Source organism: Hoplias malabaricus, chromosome 2 (genome assembly GCF_029633855.1).
Source record: "Hoplias malabaricus isolate fHopMal1 chromosome 2, fHopMal1.hap1, whole genome shotgun sequence".
In the NCBI taxonomy this organism is placed as follows: Eukaryota; Metazoa; Chordata; class Actinopteri; order Characiformes; family Erythrinidae; genus Hoplias; species Hoplias malabaricus.
The window spans coordinates 45,514,492-45,535,988 of record NC_089801.1 but is presented as its reverse complement, the minus strand read 5'-3'; the positions used below and the strand labels follow the sequence as shown (position 1 = coordinate 45,535,988).

The window sequence follows — 21,497 nt, the reverse complement described above, 5'->3', positions numbered from 1 at the left end:
TTCATTGTGTGTAACTGCTTATCCATTTCAGTAAAATAAAATAAATTAACTGGAGATATAGTAATGTTTAACAAATATAACAGGTATATTACTATTATGGGCAGAATGGTAGCGCAGCAAGTAGTATAGTCACACAGCTCCAGGGACCTGGAGGTTGTGGGTTCAAGTTGTAGATTCAAGTCTGGGTGACTCTCTGTGAGGAGTTTGGTGTGTTTTCTTCGTGTCTGTGTGGGTTTCCTCCTGTGTGGGTTTCCTCCGGGTGATCCGGTTTCCTCCCACGGTCCATAAACACACATTGATAGGTTGACTGGCTACTCAAAGGTGTTCATAGAGTGTGTGTCGCCCTGTGAGGGACTGGTGCCCCTTCCAGGGTGTGTTCCTGCCTTGCGCTCAGTGATTCCAGGTAGGCTCCGGACCCACCACGACCCTTAACTGGATAAGTGGTTACAGATAATGAATGAATGAATATTACTGTTAAATCCAGATATGTATTCATAATATACATGACATATAGGGTTTTTCATGTCTGGGGTATATGAGACATTATTATGATCCATGGTAAATAAAGGATACTAATATATAAGATATGGGACATTATGCTTATATTTTATAATATAACAGAGCCTTATTACATATAGGTCCTTAAAATTGTATACCTTTAGACCAATAAATATAGTCCAAAATTGCTTGGAATTCTATAAAATTACATTAATATTCACTGAAAAACTATTGAAGTGTGTATTTTCTTTTACATTATGTTAAATATTAGATAGAATGTTATTATTTGTGTGTGTGTGTGTGTGTGTGTGAGAGAGAGAGAGAGAGAGAAAGAGAGAGATACTTCAAACACATTCACACTACACTCCTCCCTGGGCAGGGCTGGTGTCCCACCCTCGCCTCCTGCAGCTCCCTGAGGCCCCTCCTTCTCTTCCACACACACTCTCTCACACTCTCAAACACACACACATTTTTAGCAGTTCCTCCATAAGAAGCAGAGGTTGAGCGTGTATCCTGGAAGTGTGTGTGTGTGTGTCTGTGCGCGTATTGCTTTAGTTTGGCCCTTTAGGGAGAATTCAACTGGATAGGCCCTGTCACTGAGGAGAGAGGAGTAAGTACCAAAGTTTATTGGATAATTGTTAGACTTGTGTTTGTTTATGAGTGTGTTCTAAGTTGTGTAATCATGTGTAATACAGTCCAATGCATGTGTATGGTTTATTATGACTGATATATTGTGCTTTCACATAATGCAGTTAAGCCCCTTTGAGGATATTTTCTTCATTAGAAACAAGACACATTCATTTTTATAGTTGTTATTGTTTGATGGAAGTCTTATTAATTAGCTGGTGCTCATCGTGAATAATCATGCAGTGATTGTTGCGATGGACACTAAATATATGGTTGCAAATCTTGTTCGGTCACCATTGTCATGGAGATGTAACATTAGGAGTTAATTGGAAGACTTTTTTTTATTAATATGTTGTATTTTATTAATTTAGCCCATGATTCAGATACTTGAAATGATAATGTCTAAAATCTTTTATCTTGAATGCATGTTGCCATGGAGACTGGAGTCAGTGATTAAGATTAAACAACTGTTTAATTGTTTTAATCTTTATTCATTCTGAATTATTGTTGCCAAACATATCAGTGATTGGGATTGGTGAAATAACAATACATTGATCTAGTGCTGCCATGGAGATCGGAGTTGGCATCAGGGATTGTGGAGATAATTTGGACTTGACTGAGATTGTATAGGTCAACTGAACACCAGTGAGATTTTGTAAAAGATTTCAGCTATTGTCCCTCATCCTGAAGTTGTGTTGCCGTAGTGACGCAAGCTATGAGCTGAGGTAATTTTGGCTACAGCTGAAATGTTTCTCTTTGGAGAGTCAATCGAATCCCAACAGCTGAACGTTATAGGCTTGTGTTGTTTGTTGCTGGACCCGAATGAAATCAGTTTTTAAAGGACTGTGTTGCGCAAGCTGGACGCTGTAGGCCAAAGTGTAATGTCCCTAGAGGACGGTGTTTGTCAAAGTGTCTGACACTGATTAATGCAGCTCTGATTAAATGCTGGGTCCTTATTGCTGTTTCTTATCAGAAATGATCATGTGGATTACTGCGTAACTCTGTGTGTGTTTAGAGTGCAGAGTGGGAAATATTTACTGAACAACTCACCACGGCCATGCTCCAATATCTCGGGATTTACAGTCATATAAAGATCAACTGGCTTTTGTTGCACTTTGCTACAGGTGTCCCCTTATAATGAGCAATGCTTTAACACTTGGAAAAAGATCAAATTGCATTTGCAAAGAGGTATGGGTGTAGCATTATTAAAATAGCCTCAAAAGATAGGAAAACCAACAAATGGGTACATTTGCATGTAATACCTCTAGCACATTAAAGGAATACTTCAGCACATTCCAACTTAATCTCTGTCACCTGCATCTAGCATACAACAGATGACAACTGATAATACATTTAATACACTTCCTTGTACTTACAGAGGAGCAGAAAACCTGTTTGCTCAAAATGCATTTATAATATAAATCACTGGGGAGTTGCTTAAGCATTCCCCATTGACTTCCATTAGTATATTAACAGTTTATGCACAATAATAAAGAAAAATTGTTAACATATATTAATGTTATAATACTCTTAACATAGTGCTTCAGCCCAGTGTTTTATTACATTTTATATTATGTTGTATAATTATTACTATTATAAGCCTTCTGCTGTTTTGGAAACATACTGAAATGAATGTTTGTGGTTAAAGGCAGTGAAATACAGATGTAACAGATTGAGACTAGGTTGAAAATTATGAGAGTATTCCTCATAGTTACTTGTAGTCTCTGACACGCTCTCACACTCTGGGTCAGTGAGGCTGCTGTATCCTAGGCTTTTGTTTCAAGGCTGAGGCTTGCGTCACACATTCCATCTGGCACATGGAGCCTCTTTTCCTGTTTTCAGCCTTCGAAGGGGGGGAACACACACACATTCACACAAACACCCAGACACTCCACCCACTCACACGCCTCGTTCACTCGATCGACACTCTGATCTTATCTCCAGAACGGACACAAATGCGCACACACTTAAGTTCATTCTCCATAATATGCCCCCCCCCCTCCCCACCCACTCACTCACCCCTTGGTAGAAATCATTTTATTGTGAAAACATGATCCCTTTTAAAGGGAAGGCCTTTCAATGTGAATCACCATCAAAATTTCAGTTTTAGAATTTGTGATATTTTCTCATATGCTGTAGCTACTGTAGAGACCACCCATTATTCCACTATCTGCTGGTGTTTCAGGGAGTGACAGGAGGAACTGCATAAACGACACATATACACTTATCAGATGGGTCCAGTTTGTGTGTGTATGTGGAAAAATTCTCGTAGGTAGTATTATACCACTGTTGAGTGTCAGGTTGGCTCTGTGTATGTTAAACAGGTCCGGTGTGTTCCTTGCACTTCGGTCATGGTCAGTGATGATGACACAGGGACTTTCTTTACCTCAGGGTTTGGGTGTGAGTTTGAACAGTGACAAGGTGTGTGCATGTGTGTGTTTAGTTAAAGGAAGTACATATAAAAGAGATACACCTCACTTATGCTAGTTGACAGAGAAACGGGGGGGGGGCAAGGAAGGGAAAAATATAGATTGAAAATATACATAGATAAATGATAGATGAGAGAGAGAGAGAGAGAGAGAGAGAGAGAGAGAGAGAGATATGCTGGTAGTATTTGTTTAGTGGGTTGGAGGATGGAGGACAGAAGCAGTTCAGTAAAAATATTTATTAAAGTTTTTACATCACTGAGTAATGTACACACACACACACACACACACACTGTAATTATGCTGTCACACATTTAAAAGCCTTGATTTTTTTATTGGTACGGATTAACTGAGCCATTGAAAGGTAATGAGTTCAGTGTAATCTTCTACACATACAGAATGAGACCCATTTAAATCTAATTATAAATGATCCCAGAAAATCTGCAAGCTTTTAATCTAGTAAGTTCAGAGTTTGATTGATGTGTGTGTGTGTGTGTGTGTGTCCTCAGGCTGGTTGTGAATGTCATGTTTTCATCAAGCTGTGTTTAAACAGAGCTGTCTCTTTAACAGATCTCCTATTTCTCATTTTGCTGGGGGGATGTTTATGAAATTCAATATACAGTTCTTCATATTCTTACAATTTTTTTGTGACATTTCAGATGTCCTTGTGCAGACAAATGCTTTACATAATCTGTCATATTTATTGAATAGGACTCAACAAAAGTTAAATTTTGTTTTCAATAACAGTACTGACTTTAAGGGGTTAAAATTCCCAGCTATCTATATATATAGCATTTTTTAACACAAAAAGACAGAAGAATAGCTAGTTGTTGGTGATAATTTTGCTGATACATACTTAAAATCTGGAGGTAGATATCACCGGTTTTATCAACACACCGATATATCAGTCAGGTTTAAACAGTCCCAGACAGGACACATTTATTTAATGTTATTTAAATGGATGGATATCGTATTCAACCAACTATTCCTACAAGTGTATGTGTGTATAAATATATAAATGATCTGATCTAAACTACATTGGCCAACCTTTATTCATACCCTCATTATCCTCTGTATATCTGTATTCTTCCATTCCACAGAACCCTTAACTACAAATTTAACTCTGACTAATCATTTATCTGTCTTAATGGAGCGCCACCACTGTTTAGCATTAAACAGTCTAGTGTAAATACAGGCAGTGTATGTGGAAACACCTCAATGTGTTACGCACGGTTACCTCTAGATCTGAATCTGAAAAAAAAGAAAGACACACCCTAGCCACTTGGTGGCAGTGTAATGTCTATTTAATAACGTGAAGCAGAATCGTAAGAGAAACTGACACATTGCTATTTTCAAAGAGTGTGAATATTGAAATATAATGAAACTCTGTCCAATTGGAACTAGTTACCCCTTATCTGACCCCGGGTAGGGGAGATGTAGAGGGAGTGGTGGCTGTTTCACAAGCTCTCTTTCTCTCTCTGTGTTTGGCATTGTCTCTGGTGGCAATAGGTGTGGTCACACCACTGCTGTTTCCAAGTGGCCTCGCCCTGTTGCAGCTTCCTGTAGCTCACTCCACAGATCTGTGTGTGTGTGTTTTTAACGGCCAGGCTTTGTTAATGATTGTTGTGCAAGGTGACATGACTTTCACCTTTCTCTCTCTCCCATTCCTCTTTCTTTCTTCGTACCTTTTTCTGCCCCTCTCTCTCTCTCTCTCTCTCTCTCTCTCTCTCTCTCTCCTTCTCCCACTCGTTCTCTCTTTCTCCTTCTCATTTTCTCTCTCTATTTCTCTATCATTCTCCTTCTTTTTCTCCACCTCTTTCCCTCACTTTCACACACACACTATTTCTGTTTCTCCTTTTTTTTTCTTTTCGTCTCTTTTACGTTCTTTTCCTCAAGCTTACTTTTCCTTCAAGTTTGTAAACAACCTGAAACAGGCACACGGCTGACACAGACATCTGCTCGAAATGCCCTGTTAATAAGGACCAAAGGCTTTACATTTCTGAAGTATGAATTATCCAACATATGATTCAGGAAACATTACAACATCATGGAAACAAGCTGAGATTTGAGCGCAGCTGATGAATAAGTTACATATATATATATATATATATATATATGTGTGTGTGTGTGTGTGTGTGTGTGTGTGTGAATTGTGTAAACCATCCTTTCTTATATTTCTCTCTCTCTCTCTAACTCTCTAACACACACACACACACACATATATTTTATTTACTAGACTTTTTGCCTGTAGGTCATCCGTGAGGAATTTCAGCTCCAGACCTTTGATCCTTTCTTAATCGTCACACTTCTGTAAATGCATTTTAACTCATCCGCACTCACACAGACACCCACACACACACATTCTCACTTCCACCCACACACACATATAAATGCTTAAAGCATTGCGTACAATAATGAGGCACATCTGAAGTGTCTGGCTCATTTTATCCAGCTTTTCATTGTGAAATGCTTTGATTTTTGAAGTCAGAAGCCTGTATTGAAAATGTATTTCTGTTAAAAAAAAACAACATTATAGAGCTGTTGAAAGGGATGCCACAATTTTTCTTCTCCACTATTTTCAATGACGAATGGAAGAGATTTTATCTCTTGTTCCAGATTAGATATTGAGGTACAAAAGAACATAGTGGTGACGTAGGGGGAAATTTCAGGTTAAACAGGCTTTGTTATTATCATCGTCTAAGGTCAGTTTTCCAACAATCAATTATATCCATGAACAATAACAACATCAAAAAAACTCCTTACTCCTCCAAACAACATTAATAATACTGACGATCTATTAGTTGTACATATTTCTGACAAAGATGAAGTCAAACGCTTAACACAGAATCACTGATAATGCAGTGCAATCCATGTACATACATTATGAATTCAGCACAGGATTAATTTCTATCCAAGTTCAACTTGAGCAGTGTATGTGTGTGTGTGTGTGTGTGTTTGGGATGATGTTGTAACACTGGGTGGATACATGAAACACTTAAGTATTTTTAATCGGGTAATGAGAGTTTTATAACAACCAAGCAATAGCCTGCAGCCTGTTGTGCAAATCAATGAGAGAGAGAGAGAGAGAGAGAGAGAGAGAGAGAGAGAGAGAGAGAGCTGTTATTGTCAGTCTCTCTCACTTTTCATTCATTTTGTTGTTTTATTGTTTTATTTGTTGCTTTGTGTGTGTGTGTGTGGGAATTCACATGTTCCAATGTTCCATTTTCCTGTGCATTCATTTTTATTAAAAGGATCACTCCGGAGTTAACAGTGTGCGTGTTTCCTGCTCTAACACACTGTCGGAAGTTAAAGATCTGTCATTTTATGGTTTATGTTTGTTGTTTTTGTTCTCTGCATCTCATCTGTCTCCTGTTTTCCTGCATTTTTCAGAATTCCAGTGGAAGCACCCATGCTACTTTATGACTACCCAGTGAAGACAGAAATGGAGACGGTGAGTTGTACATTTACCATACAGCAGTCGCCCATTAAAGATGCAATAAGCAGGTCTCAAGTTTCACATACCAGCATAAACTCATAGTACACAGATTATAATCTCTTTTCAATAAATATTAAAGACTTGTCAGTTGTTCAAATTCTTTCTCATGAGAATCTTGTCAAATTTTAAGATGTTGTCAAGCGGAGCAACCTTGGCCTAGATCTGTATGTTATTGTCCTTAGTCTAGATACTGGTCTAAGTCTAGACTGAAATTGCTCTAGTGTTAGATTACAGTTCTGGTTTAGCTCTGCATGACAACCTCTGTGTGTATATGATATTGTTCTATGGAGTAAAGTTAGCTTAGCCTAATTTATTAGCCTGTAGACTAACCTTGGTTTAGATCTAGGTGGCACTATTGTACTTTGGTCTAGCTCTAGATTTCAATGTGAAAGAGTATCTTGATATAGATCTGCATAACCCTGACTTTTGAGGCACAGTTATGGGGAAACCATGGTCTAGCTCTAGATTAAATCGCCTTATACAGTCACTTCTAGCTTTACCTTACATTACTCTATAGAACTATCTGGATCTAACAATATGTCGTCAGAACACAAAAAGAGAGCTCTTCAGCAATGGTAGACTTTAACATAGTTAAATTTAGAGCATCATGTGCCTATATTATCATCCTCTTGTAATTCTCTATGATATGAAGATGAATTCAGCTGCTTATTTGGCACTTTTTTGTTGAAACATTACAGTTTCACCTTAAAATGTTGCATTAATGCTTGCACCTTTTAGAAAAGGGTTCTATATGTTCCAGCTCTTTGACATTGTCTCATGAAGAAATCTTAACTTATAAGCAATAGCTTATTCTCCTAGTTTGACATTGTTATGAACTTATCTTGAATCTCATCTCCGCAATTCGGTCATAAGACAATGATTAATGTGTCAGTTAAATGAGTACATCATTGAAGTCTTCCTTTTATAAGATCTATTGTTAGTAGTTCAGCCAATCTGGTTGACTCATCACTGTAAATGAAGTCAGCTTTGCTTACATTTGTTCACATAATTAATTTCCAGGTTGTCTGACAATGAATAAATCAGAAATAGTGAGTAGAAAAACTATGTGGCCAACAGATTTTCTGCTCATCCAACATATCTTCCTAAATGGGTGGTTAATCCCAAAGTTAGGCTGTGGGATAGTAATGTTTAAAAAACAGAGACGTTGAAAAGCAAAAACTGAAATTAGGATATTGTTCTATTCCTTCTCCATATGTTGGTAATACTGACTTATTTTTGCAGTTTCAGATTATTTAAGGTGAAAATGTCTCAGAATTCAGGACAGAGCTAACTGCATTACTGAAAATGCTACAAGACAAAACAACTCGAGCTACAATTGAGTTTCGGTGGTAAATCAAACAGGGATAAAAAACTTATAGACAAGTTCAACTTCAGCCACGTACAAACAACAGTCGTTTTCCTCAAACATTCATTCCACCTTAAATTATGCAGAGCTTCTGAACGTAAACCAACCAGAGAGAACAGTGTTTCCTTACAATTATTGATGTCCATTTTAAGCTCATGTATGGTTGTTCCAGCGTGTCCCATTTTGTTTAATGCCTCTAATTTGTTTAATGTCCATAATGGGGACACCTTAAAAAGGTTGAATTCAGTCATGATTATAAATCATGAATCCACACACTTTTGACCATATACTGTAAGTTTGTAATGTCCTGGTCCGTGATCTGTCTTCCTGTTGCTTGTCTGTGTCACTGGGCCCAGTTTACCCACTTTTCTTCAAACAATCCCCCTCTTTCCGCTCTGAAAAACAAACCTGAGTCACAGAAAGCACACAATGGTGAAGTTGGCCAGTGGCCAATCACATGCTAGATATTTTAGTGTGTGTTACTGTAGAGTTTCTGAGCTTTCAAGTAAAACAGAGGCAGTAGCACAAGACATGTTGAGTCCTGTTATTAACCCCAATAGTATGATATTTTTAAGGTGGCACTTTTTCAGTATTCAAATAGATAAAGTATAGTAACTTTAAAGATACAATACTGCATCTCTCTTTCCCTCTCTCTCTCTCTCTCTCTCTCTCTCTCTCTCTCTCTCTCTCTCTCACACACACACACCCTCAAATGGACATTCCTTTCTCATTAGATTATGGCTTTGTGGGGGGCTGGAAGTTTGCTTTGGCTCTAGTATGTTCAAAGACGGGAAAACATTTTGAAGTATTTTGTTGCGCCCAACTGCCTCACACAGGCTTTTTGAAGGTTTTCTCTGGGAATATGTGAAGATCTAATAAGTAAATATGCAGAAAACAGCAGAAAAAAAATTTCTTTCTCTTTCGAGTTGAGTAAACAGGACACTGCAAGTTCAGGGAGTTGTATCACACTGAAAGCCTGTCTGGTCTTATGCCTGAAGCCTGTATACTATATTACTTTAGTAAGTAGCCCAGATATACACACATGCATTTCAACATAGCTACAGGAAACCTGAGCAGACATAGAACCACTTTCTTGGAAGTTAATCTGCTTTTTGATAACGCTTCCAAACTGCACAACCCTGCCACCCCCACAAAGCTGGAGCCAGGACCACCACAATCAAAGTCTGGCTTTTTCACTAGTCATAACAAGGCAAAGCTCAGTTAAATTATAAGAAAATTACTTCTACTACTAGAATTATGCTTAGATTTCTAGCATTTTTAAAGCATTTCAAATTAATTGGCTTTGATCTGTACCGAATATATCCACCATCTATGGGAAACCCACTGTATGAAGCATAAACTGGCTGACTGTTAGCTACAAAGCAGTATTTCACAGTGTTTTCTAAAATGTATTATCACATTAAATGGCTGGACAATATGGCCACAATGTATATCACAACATATTTCTTAATGTCAGTCGATACTGTATAGTTCCAATATAGATGTGAACAATATAAAAGCCACAGAAAAATGATCAAGAAGTAATAAGGAAGATGACATCACAATCAAACAACATTTCTGGCTTTGTAATTATTTATATATTTAAACAAACTTTAATTGAGCACAATGAATTGACAGTTGCACCTCGAAGCATCAGTCAGTGACACATGCTGTAAATAATGTATATTGAAATATTAAATATTGAATGTTGAAAAATCATCATATCATCGTTATATATATTGTGCTATATATAACGTGATATATATTGATAGTGAATTACTGTCCAGCCAAATTACATTATGAATATTGCTCTTTTTTTTTAGGTAAAAATTATTGACTCCGCCTATAAATAATAATTGTATTTCTCTCTTTCTGTTCATAGGGTGAACATTGTGTAATTGTGACCATGCACCCTAAATACTCCCGTTACCCACTGGGCTTCCCCCAGTCTCCATACAGCAGTTCATCCCCCACGGTGCCCTTAACTGACCGTCTGTACCCTGACCGTCTTCATGCCCAGCTGGAGCCAGTGGATCTGTCCCTGAGCAAGAAACACTCGCCTTCCTCCCCTTCCCCTTCTTCCTCCCCTTCTTCCTCTTCTCCCTCGTCTCCGTATGAGTGGAGTGGCCGGCCTCGGTCCAGCTCTGTTTCCGGTTCCGCGTCCGGGTCTCCACAGCACAGGCTCCTGACCCCTCCTATGACCCTGCCCTTTCCCACCGTGAGTCATGTTTGGTTGTTTTGCTGAAATATATATAGATTTGTACTGATAGAGACAATATGTCATAATACATAATATCAGATATATAAAGAGATGGATTTAGCTGAATTGGTAACACCACTGGCTTCCACACAGTGGACAAGGTTCTGAAATCCAGTTCAGGCAGGAACACCAAGCCAGAGTCCTTGGGCATAATTCCTAATACTACATCAATTTACATCTGTAATATGTTTACAATGAATGTCACACTCAGCAAGTGAGTTCCTGCCAAATGTAAATAAGACTAGGAATGATGAAAAACCTGGCTTCAGGTTATTTGAACACTCTTTTGCCTTGGTTTCGTTTTACATATACACTTCATAGGGCTCACCAAGTCATTTTTAAATATTATTTTAATAATGATCCAATGTCACAAATTAAATAGTTTTGATGTTTTTTGTTTAAGATAGAAAAAATGTTAATTATGTGTGATCCCAAACTTTTGTTAACATTGTTTTATGTTGCATTGTATTGTATTATATCAAACTTTAGCTCACTGTTTCTACATAAACACATGTTCTATAATACTTGTACTGGATCAGTGGAAATCAAAGCTGTATTTTTGTGTTTTGTTGCGCTGTGTGCAGGTGTTGGCCCCCATCGTCCCTGCTCCAGGTTCTGGACTCTTTCCCGTCCTGCTCTATCCACCCCCTCTGCTACCCTCCCCGCTAATACTGTCCCCTGCTACGCCTGAGGACCAGTTCAGCAGTGCCACCATCATCAAAGCAGGTCAGAGAACATGTATGTACACATATGTATATACTACAATATATACACATGAACATAATTATTGACTGGCTGATTAGTTTATTTTTAATAATATTAATAATAATGTTTTATTATATTTACAAAAACTGTAAAAACACTGTCTGCCCTTATTTGGACATATCAGTTATTTAAACTTGTGGAAATCTGCATTGAAAATGTTAAAATGTTTTGTGTACATATTAGATTTATAGTATATAATACTACAAATAAATTAGTGGTATGCACGACAAACACTTTAGAGGACAACCTTTTCTCCTTCCTTCTTTTTATATATATAAAGCCTACAGTTCTACAGTTCAGCTCCTAAAAGTCTAACCAATAGGAGGACAAACTTTGGTCTACCTAGATTCCACAGTTAAAAGTTATTTGCTAAAACAATATTCTCTTAGATGTTTTAAAAATATGACACTTTGGATCTAATAAAAACTTAACACTGATAGAAGAACAGCACTATGGTGTTTAGATATATTTAAATACAATAAGAATGATGGTGGTTATATTTCCCACAGAACAACAATCTTATAACAAAGACTGTCTGACTATAATGTGGTATTTAAATATTATACGTATGTAGAATAAGCATGATAGTATTGGTCTTATATTGTCGGGCACTCTTTTTTTTCTTGCTGGCATCAGTTTGAAAACTTTTTGTGCATGTTATATTTGAATATGAAGCACACTGTTAGTATTTGCATTTACACATGAGGTTTAAGAGCATATGTGGTCACGGAGTAATCTGATCTCACTTTTCTATTTACAGATATCCAAACAGATATCCAAACGCAATGTAAATAATTATAGCTGGGTTTTTTTTTCTACTAAATGTAGAAGGTATTTAGTAAAGTCTTTGTGTGATTTTTCTATGTTCCTTTGTGTGAGTGTATGTAAATTCTACTGCACTCCTCCTAATCAAGCCCTAACCTTAACCACAGCAACCAAGAGATCTAATCTCACTGGATTTGAAACTTCAGTATCTACAGTAACCTGTTTGTCATGTATAGCTTTTAGCTTACATTAAAAGTGTCATTTCCCAGGCATATAGAGAAAGCACACTCTTACATAGACACACACACACACACAAACACAAAACACACAAAAAAATTAACTGCACATACACGAATATACATTTCAGTCTTGTATCTAATTAAAAAATTAAGTGTAAAATTTTTGACGGTTCTTCTTCCTCTGCAGGTCCTTTAGCCAAACCTGAGCCCTGCCAGGAAAGCCAGCCAATCAAACCAGAGCCTTATACTGAGCATTCTCAGAACCCCTACAGCCAAGACATCCCATCACCACCCATCACCCGCACATATAACGAGTAAGTGTTCACACAAGTGCACATAAAAAATATACATTTCAGTCTTGTGTGAGCTGTTTTATGTAGACTCTTGGTCCTAGAGAAATTATGTGTTTTTTCCTCAGATAGCAGGAAATGTTCCCACAACTTTGGCTAACGTTACACAAAAGTTCTAATAAAGTTTTAAAGAAACTTTTTAGTCTAATGTTTAACAAAAGTTTTAATGATGTTTGTCATTTTAAATAAAATGTTCTTTGAATATTAGGCTAAAAGGTTTTGTTTAAAATTTTATTAGAACATTTGGTTAAAGTTAGCCAAAGTTGTGGGAATATTCTCTGCTAGCTGGGTCACTGTGTACTGAGACAAAATGACAATAAAATACACTTGACTTGACCTCACATGATAGACACACACAAACATACACACACACACACACACACGCACAAAACCACATCCGATCACCACCCAACAACTGCAACTGAAACCACTGTACACACACAAAACCACAAAATGGCATCCTGGAAAATACAACATGAAATAATGTAACAAATAAAACAAGATTTTATTATTTTGAACAAAGTTAAAATGTTTTAAAGCAGGCGGATGAGGAAAAGCTTTGTGTGTGTGTGTGTGTGTGTGTGTGTGTCTGGGCTTGTCCATTTTTTTCTGCATTTTTCATTTTGTATGCTAGCTGTTTCAACACAGTACACCTACTTGTAAAGACCACCTCCCACATACACTATTTCAGTCATCACACACACACACACACACACAAATTTACATAAAATAAAGCCAATGAACCCTATGGATACAGAGAGAAATATGTCCCGTTTTGTCTGCTGTTATAGCCTAAATCCAAAGTTTTGTTAATTTAGTGAAAAATCTGGAAAATATAAAAATATCTTCCACAAAAAAAACTTAAGTACTGAAACAAAGTACTTCCAGCATGGAGTATATAGCGTCCTGCAGAGGAACTGGTGTTATTTGGCTCTATTTTTGTATTTGTTTTTATTCTCAAGTGTTACCCAAATACAGGTCCTTTCAACATTCATGTATACACCCTGGAATTATCAATTCAATAAAAGCATCCAGAAGCCTAAATTGGTCCAATTTTTAATGGCTTAAATTGGTTCTCATCTTATTTATCAACTTAATACAAAAGCAGGAATTTAGAGTCCATTACATTTTCTGATGTTTGGTGGCTTAAGTTCAGCTCGCTAGTTTTGTAATGGGGGCTAATGTAGTTAGAAGCTAATAATGTTCTGGTGTTTACAGTCTTCACCCTGTTCCCTAAAACTGATTGGAGTTTATTTATAATCTACAGTTGACTTGTTTATTTGGTTTCTGACACTGTATGATACTGTTATCCATAAATATTTTAATACTATTGCTGGTAGTAGCAGCCATCTTGATAGCTGTACTCTCCTCCATGTGTGTGTACAACAGTGTGTTATAAAGTGCTAGAAATCACATAAACAAGTCCTTTAAACATTAATGGACAACCTACATGCAGGAAATTGTTAAGATTTAAGGCAGGCATTATAATACAACACTGAAGTAGTATCTATTAGCTTGTATTTACTTGTTTGCTACATTTTTTTAAATTATTATTTTCATGGGTTTTTAAGCTCTTTTTAAGCTGCTGGGTGATTAAAAGGTGATTAGTCTTACAGGGGGAAAGGGGCAATGTGGATATAAAGCCAGTCTATAGCTAAACAATCGCCCATCGTTCTACTATTCAAATACAGGAAAACTTGATTGACCTAATTCATGTTCAGAATAGACTAAGTGTGTGTGTGAGTGTGTGTGCGCACGCATGTATGTGTATGTGTGGCTGCACCTATGCTGCTAGTTTCCCACTGTGGGTCTGATAAAATCTCCCAGTCTGCACTTCTGAGACAGACCGTCTCCAAGTGTCCTTAGACCCACCGTGAGGGTGGAGACTGTGTGTGTGTGTGTGTGTGTGTGTGTGTGTGTGTGTGTGTGTGATATCATCAGTTCGGCACACTGACTCACACTTAAAAGAAAACAAGAGCAGAGAAAAGGAAATAAAGGAGCAGTGATGTTTGGAAGGAAGGGTGTGGAATGAGAGCAAGAGAGAGAGAGAGAGAGAGAGAGAGAGAGAGAGAGACGTTAACATTCGCCAGGGCGTGGTGTCAGAAAAACACATCTACTTTTAGGAACAGCTGTGTGTGACAGAAGGGGGGAGGGGGGATACAGGAAATGTTTAATTACAGATTGTGTAGAGTGGGCGTGTACATGTGTCACATTCAAGTTTTTGCACCTTAGGCCCCATAAGGACCCCTAAAAAATTCAACAATAACCCCAAAGTAACACACAACACTGAGAAAAACAACATCTTATCTATACAGGAGTAAAGACAAAGACAAATAATATTAGGAACAGAAAACTTTAGGATCCAGAGCTCAACTTAATCACATTACAGATACAGGCTAATGCAGCATTGCCCAAGGACTCTTGTTTATATTGATTTTAGTGATACATAGTGATGAAGTTAAACAAATACAACCGAAATTGAAAGTACATTTGTTAGTATACTGTTAGTATACTTTATTCTTATCAAAAACTGTTCCTTTAGATCTGAGGCAGATATGAACATGTTCTGCCGTAGACACAGTTGTTGACACCAGACATGTAGGAAGAAGCCACAGCAAGTAAAATATAATTTACTTACTGGGTCCTTTATGAATCATCAAAAATTTCACAGACCAGGCATATCTTCAAGCATTCCAAATATACTAAAATGAAAATAAAAATTTGATTGAATAAACTCTCTCTCTCTCAGGGGGAACCCACACTCTGTAATTGTGTCCAATCGTAAAGTGGAGTCCCCAGACCCTCTGAAGAAGCGTCGAATCCATCGCTGTGATTTCAGAGACTGCAATAAAGTCTACACTAAGAGCTCACACCTCAAAGCCCACAGACGGACTCACACAGGTATACACACACACACACACATACATACATGTGTGAGGGGGTCAAACACAGCAGTGCTGCTGGAGTTTTTAAACACTGTATCCACTCACTGTCCACTCTGCCAGACACACATTCTCCATTGGTCCAACTTGTAGATGTAAAGTCAGAGAAAGAAGCTGTTGGAAGGTAAGAGACCAACACTTTGTCCTTCATCAGTGAACACAGGACACTGTTGGCAAGATATTTTTGGTTGGTGTGGTTTAAAACCTCAAGCAGCACTGCTGTGTCTGATCCCACTTTTACCAGCACAACTCAAACTAACACACCAAAACAATGTCAGGGTCACAGCAGCGTGGAAAATCATCCACTCCCCAAATCACACCTGCTCTGTGGTGATCTTGATCATTGAAGAGGTGAAATGGGGATAAGAAAATATGCAGCACTACCCCTTGTTCTGGCAGTGTCTGAGCTCAAGGGAAGTTTGGACTCTAACCAATGTGTCCTAGCTAGGATACACATTCAGCCACACCATAAGAGTGTCTGTTAAGTGCTGTAAATGTATGTGTACCTGTAAATGCAGAGCAACAGACAGACTATACTGTTTAATTGTAGAAACACAAAGTGCTCTTGAGCTCTATTAGTGTATAATGCCCTTCTTTTGGCTTACTTATTCAGGAGAGAAGCCCTACAGGTGTATGTGGGAAGGCTGCACATGGAAGTTCGCCCGCTCTGATGAACTCACGCGCCACTTCCGCAAACACACAGGTGTGAAACCCTTCCAGTGTCCAGACTGTGAGCGGAGCTTCTCTCGCTCAGACCACCTCGCCCTGCACAAGAAGAGACACCTACTGGTCTGATGTAGAAGACTAGGGCACCTCCAACATGCATCCATCCCAGGACTGTCTTAAAGGGAAGGAGGAAGACAAAAGGGACAAAGTGGATGAATCCCCACCAAATCCTGCTGTCCCACTGCTTTGGGATAGGATATGAACTTTTTTGTTTGCATTGGAGGAAAAACTAACATCTGTCATTTTAAATGGATCCTAAATACTGCTCTTATCTGAAGCTTGAGCCACCTTATGGAACTGTTCATTTTTCTCTTTTTTTTTTCTCTGTTGTCATATTTCTCATTATCACAGACACACATACAATAGACTGCATCACAAAGAACTACGTCATGATTCAAATGAAAGCTCCTGGACTAAAACAGTGCAAAATATGCCTACATTTTTGTATTGGACATATAGTGCACTATTTGTGTAATAGGGGCTTAGATTTTGGAACTTTCAACGTGCACTTTGTAGGGAGTAGAGTTTAGCCGCTTTACTTTTAATTCAGCCATTCTTTGTCGCCCTCTGCTGGCCAAAGGGTGTAGTGCACTCTGCAATACAAACACAAACACCCCCAGGGTCAATCCTGAAAAATGTGAATTTCTCTTTCAATCTTTTTTTTTTTTTTTTTTTTAGTCGGGATGCTTCTAAGTCCATTGTTTTGTATCCGTCATAGGCGTTATTATGTATTCTGCATCATCAGGACTAGAATTAATCAGTTTATTTTTAATGCTTATTGCTATTACTTTTGTAGTTAGTTCAGGTTACTGCTACAACGCTGTTTGTATTTTAAGTGGAAAACGTCTAAATCCTCAGACTTGTTTCGTTATTAGTTTAAACGTGGACAGAGTTTAGTTTAAATTTCCATCTACAGTGCCTTGAGCCTCATGTTTGCATACATCGTCACTGAGGCTTGTCCGTCTTTGATCTGATCCTTACTGAGTTATATGTAAGTACTGTGTACTGTATAATACCTATGCAACTCTGTATTTGCACATCAGTTGTAGCCATGCTGTTGTTCAATGTGAATGCAGGAGTTTAGAGAGATTGATGTGTGTCTGGGCAACTTTAAAAGGGAAAACTCCAGCATTTTTCAGCTTTCTCTCTCTCTACTGCATCTGTATCTTATTGTCATAACACTGAGACATTCCCCAGTCCCTAGTAATCCACTGTAAACTGACTCAGAAAGCACTTATGATGGAATCCATAAAGAGACATATCATTTTTGTGGATTTTAAAGGAACACTAGGTACGATTTGGTATATTTGATTCTGGGCTCCCCTTACATTTGCAGAGTGTAAGTCACTTTTACAGCACTGACCTAATACCAAGGGGAAGAGGGAATAGTTGCCTACCCTCCTCCAAAAGTTACATCCCAGTAAACCAGGAACGTCCCTGGACGTTCAAAACAGGTCTAAAAGTAGTCTGTCCGTCAAGGACATATTTTAAACGTCAGTGGACCTCCAAAATCCATCTTAATAAGTGGTGACCAATCGATAACGTCAGTGGACGTCCAAAACGCATTTTATACAAGTAATTTATTTCGGGACAAATTAATAACGTCAATGGACGTCCAAAATACGTCTAATAGTCGTCTTTTCAATGTCTGTGTTTAGACGTCTTTTCAACTTTCATTTTCAACCTTAAGAGAACGTTGATTAGACGGCAGTCATTACGTCATTTCAACGTTGAATCAACGGCTAATTGTTTACTGGGATTGTGCAGTTTCTGTAGTGCTGGGCCCAAAGGCTCTACTGTCTCAATGAAGCATCACAACGATTTTGAAGCTGTAATTTAATGGTAAAAATACTACCTAGTGTTCCTTTAACTAAAGAGCCTTTATATATTAATCAGGATACTAAAGTAGGCAGATGTAAAATTAGGAGTCTTGCTCATGAACCGTTATTTGTGGCGAGGCAGGGAATCGAATCCTCAAAGCACTGGGCAGTTTCTGCGTTTGCTTAATAAGCATTTAAACATCACTAGCTATCTGGCTGTTGGTTAAATGATGCCAATATCTTGTACATAATTCTAAATTACAGTAATTACCACTGCAATAATAATAGGTAATCATATTAATTTTAAGGTGTTTTTGTGTAACCTATAGTTGAACAGAAAATTCAAACATTTCCCCGCTATTGTTGCGTATTATTAAAACTGTACTTATAAAATTGTGCTTCTCTAAACTCAAAAATTGTCATGGATACAACATTATCTACAAACAAAACAAATAGATGCACATGTTTTTGAAGCACATTTTCGTTGATAGAATTAATGCAATAAATTCTCGCTTGCATTTTAAAAACGTAGATATCCGTTACACAAAATAAATATGCTTTAAAACGTGTACACCAAAATAATATCCTCCACTGCCTTAGACGATGATCTGTATAAAATTGCAAAAAAAAAAAAATAATAATAATAATAATAAATAAAAACATTTAATCTTACATTATTTATAGTGGAATCCATGGGCGGCCGAGCCATTCACTGTGTACTCTTCTCTTCAAGGTACAGGGAAACTCAAAATAAACGGATAATAAAATGTATATGCAACTGATAAAAGTTGAGAAATGTTGGAGTACTTCTGTAAAGTTCTGGTCCCAAAACGGACACAATAAACAATGGCTGAATCAAGGCCAACGTTGTCTAAACTTCCAGTAGCAGTCTCCTGCAGATTGGCCTCCTTCACCGCTGCTCAGTTCAGTTAGCTGCTATGACGTAGCACACACGCAGGGAAAATGGCTGGTGGATTTTAATATAAACATGTGGCGAATATGAATATTCATATAACCATTTTGATGCATGAATGCTGTATAGTTTAGGGTCAGCAGCGAACTCTTTGGGGCCAATCAGATTTTCCTTAAAGGGGTAGTTTTGTATTTATGGCTAAATGTGAACCATTCAAAATGGGCATTATGGTAGTGGAATGAGTTGGTTGTGGGGTAATGTAGCTGTTGTCCTCACTTGCTTTAGGGCACTTTTAAGGCGTCCCAGAAGATAAGAACATTTAAGAACAGCTAAGATTTTTTTCTCTTTCCCTGTCTAGGTGTGGAAGAAAATAAAAGATAAAAGCAGTTTCTAAGACCTTTTTAGAACCAACTGAAATGTGGACATGTGCACTTTAACCTGATCTGACAGACATCCATTTGGACGTTTAAGTGTATACCCCGCCTTTTTTCAACAGTATCGCTGTCTGCTGCTTATTATCAGTATGATTTAGAGTTTGGATTTGTGACCCTGGATGTAGAAAAAAAACAGAAAACTCAATGACTTGGAGCTCCCTTGTAATAGACGTCAATGGGCAGATGCAGAATTCCATGATAAAAGTGTAGAAATTCATTACTGTGCAATGTGATTTTAAGATGACCACATTAAGACACTAATAATATGTTTTCCAGCTTTCAGTAAACAAAGTGAAACTCTGGTTACTTTCACTGTCCCATTTTGTAGTATTACATTAGCTACATGTTAGTAAAAGGAGCGCTATGTAAGGTTTTTATTATATTTTTTTGTTCTCCTCCTGGGCTCCCCTTACAGTTGCAGAGTGTAATTCAGTTGTACAGAACTGTCCTGAAATCAAGCAGGTTAGGGGAAGGAGACTGGTTTCTCACCCTCTTCCAGACAATTCATTGTGCTGTACCCAGAATGGCAACAACAGAGACTCTGTTCTCAGGAACAACCAAAGATTTTGAAATTTGAAGTTTAAAATACTACCTAGTGTTGCTTTTAACCGTTTAGTGAAGCGTTCAACTGCTCTACAGATATGTGTTTACAACAGGAATTCAGCAACTGCCCACTGACTGTAATTATAAGTAAATTTTCAAGAGTTTCAAATCAAAATATTTTGAGTTACATTCCAAATATAAACAAATGTATTACTACCCATAATATTCAACAGCAAAGCTAGAGATTAGATTTAAAATGACACAGTATCATTTTAAATCCCTTTAAAGTCACAGGGGAGGCATCAGTCCTGGTTCTTCTTGGTAATTTTCATATCTACTGTTAAAATCATAGTATTTTTGTGTACTCAGGCGAAGGATATCCCTGATATCAAAAGTTGTATTTGAAGTACCTTTAAAGTGCCTTATAGAGAGGAACTGAGGGGATGTCGAGAAATCAAAGTGACAGAAAAGAAGGATGAAAAACAGAACTAATAAAGCATCTCTATTTTGCTTCAGCTGTATAATAGTAATCAAACCTTCCCAATGGAAAAAAACAAAAAAGTTCATGGCACAAATTGTAATATATATTTTTTACAGAGTAAGCAGATTGAAAGGGAAAATTTTTATAGGCACCATGACCCTGATATATTTTTTAATCTTTATAAATATTATGCATTTCTATGAAGATGTGAATCTTTGTATCTCCATTTTTGGCTTTCCTCAATCTTACTTTCACATGTGTAAAAGGGAATCATATATTGTGTCATGGTATTAAACTGTGAAATAAGATATATTCTGTACAGACTAATAGTGTATTATTATATAAAGTGTATCTTATAATAAACCTTTATCTGTGCATTTTTGTATAAAAGTGATTTCATTGTGATTTCCTGGAGTTCATTTAGAAAAAACTAACTAACTAAATAACTAAATAAATAAATAAAATTCACATGTACTTTAAAATAAGGGGGAAACAGGATTTTCCTGTGAAATGCATTATTCTAAAATAAGATTCAGTTTCACAGTTTAATCTTATTCTAAAATAAGATTCAGTTGGGGAGCTATGTTGTCGGGGGCAATAGCCCCTGGTAGGGTCTCCCAAGGCAAATTGGTCCTAGGTGATGGGCCAGACAAAGAGTGATCCATAAAGACAAGGATGAAGAGTAGGGTTACCGGGGCCTCACCCTGGAGCCAGGCCTGGGGGCTAAGCCCGGCCGGACCCCATGGGTGAAAGTCTGGCTCCTTGGCAAATGCCTTGTGGCCAGACTTTCACCCATGGGGTCCGGCCGGGCTTAGCCCGAAGGAGTTATATGGGTCCACTCTCCCA

At 37.7% G+C, this 21,497-nt stretch overlaps 1 protein-coding gene across 2 annotated transcripts; it reads left to right on the top strand.

Annotated features, from left to right (window-relative positions):
- The first annotated feature begins 976 nt into the window (after positions 1-976).
- Positions 977-21,021, top strand: klf3 (Kruppel like factor 3 (basic)). Of its 2 annotated transcripts, none has more exons than XM_066662085.1 (7): positions 977-1,108; positions 6,942-7,002; positions 10,296-10,631; positions 11,258-11,399; positions 12,630-12,756; positions 15,542-15,693; positions 16,348-21,021. In XM_066662085.1, the coding sequence occupies exons 2-7, from the start codon at positions 6,961-6,963 to the stop codon at positions 16,527-16,529; spliced, it is 981 nt and encodes a 326-aa protein (XP_066518182.1). In that variant the 5' UTR covers positions 977-1,108; positions 6,942-6,960; the 3' UTR covers positions 16,530-21,021. The 2 variants fall into 2 exon arrangements, with proteins under 2 accessions (XP_066518182.1, XP_066518180.1); XM_066662083.1 differs by having other exon boundaries at positions 11,258-11,411.
- Positions 21,022-21,497: the final 476 nt, after the last annotated feature.

What these genes read in the sequence shown, in the direction of transcription:
- klf3 (XM_066662083.1), top strand. Translation starts at nt 6,961, where the DNA reads ATGCTACTTTATGACTACCCAGTGAAGACAGAAATGGAGACG. An exon ending in TGAAGACAGAAATGGAGACG is followed by an intron (nt 7,003 to 10,295) that starts GTGAGTTGTACA and finishes TTCTGTTCATAG; the next exon opens with GGTGAACATTGTGTAATTGT. An exon ending in TGACCCTGCCCTTTCCCACC is followed by an intron (nt 10,632 to 11,257) that starts GTGAGTCATGTT and finishes CGCTGTGTGCAG; the next exon opens with GTGTTGGCCCCCATCGTCCC.